At 33.7% G+C, this 3,503-nt stretch overlaps 1 protein-coding gene across 1 annotated transcript; it reads left to right on the top strand.

Moving 5' to 3' along the window:
* The first annotated feature begins 2,221 nt into the window (after positions 1–2,221).
* On the top strand, positions 2,222–2,971 carry LOC148192124 (uncharacterized). The gene has a single exon (XM_088100007.1). It carries the CDS (start codon positions 2,222–2,224, stop codon positions 2,969–2,971), a length of 750 nt encoding a protein of 249 aa, XP_087956133.1.
* Positions 2,972–3,503: the final 532 nt, after the last annotated feature.

The raw sequence follows: 3,503 nt of genomic DNA, 5'->3' as shown, positions 1-3,503 counted from the left end.
GGACGTCCGCTCACCTTTCCTTTTGTTTAAGTATGAATGATCGGTATTGTTATTTTGTAAACCGGTCGCATAGTTTGGGTAGTGAGGTACGGCTTTAATTTGTAACTCTTTCTGTAAGGTCGTTCGGCCATGAGCGTACGCTCGTCTCTAGTGTAAGACTAATCTGGATTATTATTAATGTAATTATTCTATCATATGGTTTATTACTGTATTTTTTGGGATGTTACAACGTACTTATAAAAAAATTTAGGATTTAAAAACAACATTATTTGTGTGTAGGAAAAATAAGGAAAAAACTTCAAAGTACAGTAAAAAGAGAAAAATAAGGGTGTAGAGATAACATACATTTTTAGCTTTTAATACTACCTTAGTGTTGGTGGTTTGTCTTTGACAGAACCCTTATGTGTGAGAATGTATTTTTTTTCTATACTCTCTTTCTCTCTTTCTATTATTTCTGCATGTTTCTCTCTCTCCTCCCCTTTTTTTCCATGACAAGGTGCGTATTTATATACACACTGTAATGTTATGGTAATCTTGCCCTTAATTGTGAATTAGTTGGCAACGAACAAAATAGAGAAAGTAACTGTCTTGGCTCCAAGAAAAAGAAACCAAATAATATTCAAGAGATTAATTATAATTATTGTCAGAAAATTTGTCCATTTTTAAAATCATATTTTCCTCTTTAAAAGCTACTAACACACAAAATTATATTAATATACTATTTTAATTATTGTTTATAATCATTAGCATAATATTGATTCAAATTAGTATCATATTAAACTAACATTTTAAAAATATTGTGTATGGTATTATAGTCATTATTTTATCATTTTTACCCACCATTAATTATTATTCTCTTATTTTTTATTTTTATTTATTTACTTACTCGGACGAAATTGAGGGTTGAGAATATACATTATTTTTAAAATAATATTACTTAAACAAATAAAAGTAATTTTTTTTAATTTAATTTTATTAAATGACTAAAAAATTCATAATTATAAAAAAATAAAATTAAAAATAAAAATAATAATATAAAAAGAATTAATATTTTGAATATAAATTATTCTTTAATGGTTTATTAAATGAAGAAGTCATTAAAAATTATAAAAAGATAAATTTAAAAATAAAAAAATAAAATAGATATATATTTTTATTTGTAGGATAAATCAATTTAAAATTAAAATAAATAGATAAAAGATTAAAATAATATCTTCTTAGCAGTAAAATAAATATAAAAAATAAAACATAAATTATAATTAAAATATTAAGTTACACTCATTAATCAAATAAAATATGAATAATAAAATAAATTTATAAATAATACACGCCCACGAGCACACGTATAGATGCACGCACGGACGAACGCACGCATACACACAGGCATGTAGATATACACACGAATGCACGTACCCAACACACATGCACAAACTCATACAGACACACATGCATACGCTCGCACGTACAAGAATGCCCACACGCAAGTATGTCCGTATGCATATTCACCCGCACGCACAAACGCATGGATAGACGCACACAGGCACGAACAATTGCACATTCGAAAGGACACATTCACGGACGAACATACGCACGTATGAAGAGACACACACGAATGCCCGCATACACGCATGCGAGAACGCCACACGCCGACACGGACGGACACATATGTATATATATGATTCGTGTAATTTTTTCTTACATAATATTGACTAGAAATTTTCAAATTAAAATTATCAAGAATATTTAAGGATAAAAAAAATCTATACTATAATTTAATATAAATTGATAGAGGCCTTTTACATTACCGATCGTCCTTAACGCTCGTCATCACTGATCGGCTCTACTCTCGGACGATCGGTTTGATAGTCATCCTTTTCATTACCGATCGTCCTTAACGATCGTCACCACTGATCGGTAAGGACTCTCAGACGATCGGGTGTACCGTTCGTTAGGTTTTGTTTACTTCCCGTTACTGGTTCTGTTGTCTTCTCACTACCGATCGTCGTCTCTCTAGGACGATCGGTCTAGGAAGCTGCTCGATCTGCGTTCTACTTGTCTTAGTTGTTTCTTTATTTTTTCTGTATAAATACTTTGTTTTGTTGTTTATTCTGCAACTTTTCAATACAATTCATTTTCAGTTTGTTCTTTCTGGTTTTCTCTTTCTCGTTTCTCTGATCACTTACATGGTATGAGAAGACAAATACTTTTATGTTCTATTCTCATGGCTTTCTCCATTTCCACCACCGATTATCTTTCTAACCCTGCTAATCCTCTGTTTCTCCATCCCGGTGAGAACCCAGCTCTTGTTCTTGTCACTCCTCTCCTTTCTGACAACAACTATCAACAATGGCGGCATGATATGCTCGTTGCTCTTGAAACCAAGAATAAAGAACAATTTGTTCTTGGTACTATTTCTTGCCCTCCTGCTGATGATGTCCTTCACCAAGCCTGGAAACGCTGCAACAAGATGGTGATTTCCTGGTTGACGCGATCCATGACGCTTCCCATAAAACAATCCGTTATGTGGATGGAATCTGCCTACGAAATTTGGACTGATCTCCTTCAACGTTTTTCTCATGGTGATAAGTTTCGTATTGCTGATCTTCAAGAAGCTCTTCATTCTTGCAAACAAGGTGATTCCACTGTATCTCAGTATTATACTCGTCTTCAAATAATTTGGAAAGAGCTTTCTCTGTATCAAACCATTCTTGTCTGTACCTGTCATTCTCCTTGCAATTGTGGATTATTGATCAAGATTCAACAAGATCGTAGTGATGATTCTGTAATCAAGTTTTTACGTGGGTTAAACGATGACTTCTCTTCTGTACGTTCTCAAATCATGCTGATGGAACCCATGCCGACTCTTACCAAAACTTTTTCTTTGATCCTTCAACAAGAACGCGAATTTCACAATTCTTCCTCACAAATTCCACAAGATTCCATGGCTAATTTCAATTCTCACGATCCTTAGTACAAGCCTTATAAGACCGATCGTCCTGGTGCTTTTTCTGGTCGTGGACGAGGACGCATTTCTAAATTTGGTGGTCGTTCCAATTACTGCGATCATTGCAACAGAACCAATCATACTTCTGATAATTGCTGGATCAAATATGGCCTTCCTCAAGGTTATAAACCCATCATCAAACCTAATTCTGCCATCTCCAATCCTTCTGCCAACCTGACTGATGGTGTTTCACACACCTCCACTAATTCTTCCGCTGATAAAACTCAAATTCAATGCACTTTTTCTCAAGATCAGTATGACGCCATTCTTGGTTTATTGAAACAGTCTCAATCTCCTACTACTAGGGAGGCCAATGTTAATCAATGCACTCCACAATCATCAGGTTCTTTTTCTTTACTTAATTTTTCCTCTTGGATTATAGATAGTGGCGCTACTGATCATATATGTTCTTCAAAATTTCTTTTTCATTCTTTACATCCCATCACTCCTATTTCGATACGTGTACCAAATCACAGTTTTGTTACTGCTAAATTTTTTG

This window comes from Vigna umbellata, chromosome 10, assembly GCF_029865625.1.
Source record: "Vigna umbellata cultivar VRB3 chromosome 10, Vumbellata_1.0, whole genome shotgun sequence".
Classification (NCBI taxonomy): Eukaryota; Viridiplantae; Streptophyta; class Magnoliopsida; order Fabales; family Fabaceae; genus Vigna; species Vigna umbellata.
The sequence above is the reverse complement of the archived record's forward strand: the minus strand, read 5'-3'. Positions and strand labels throughout refer to the sequence as shown.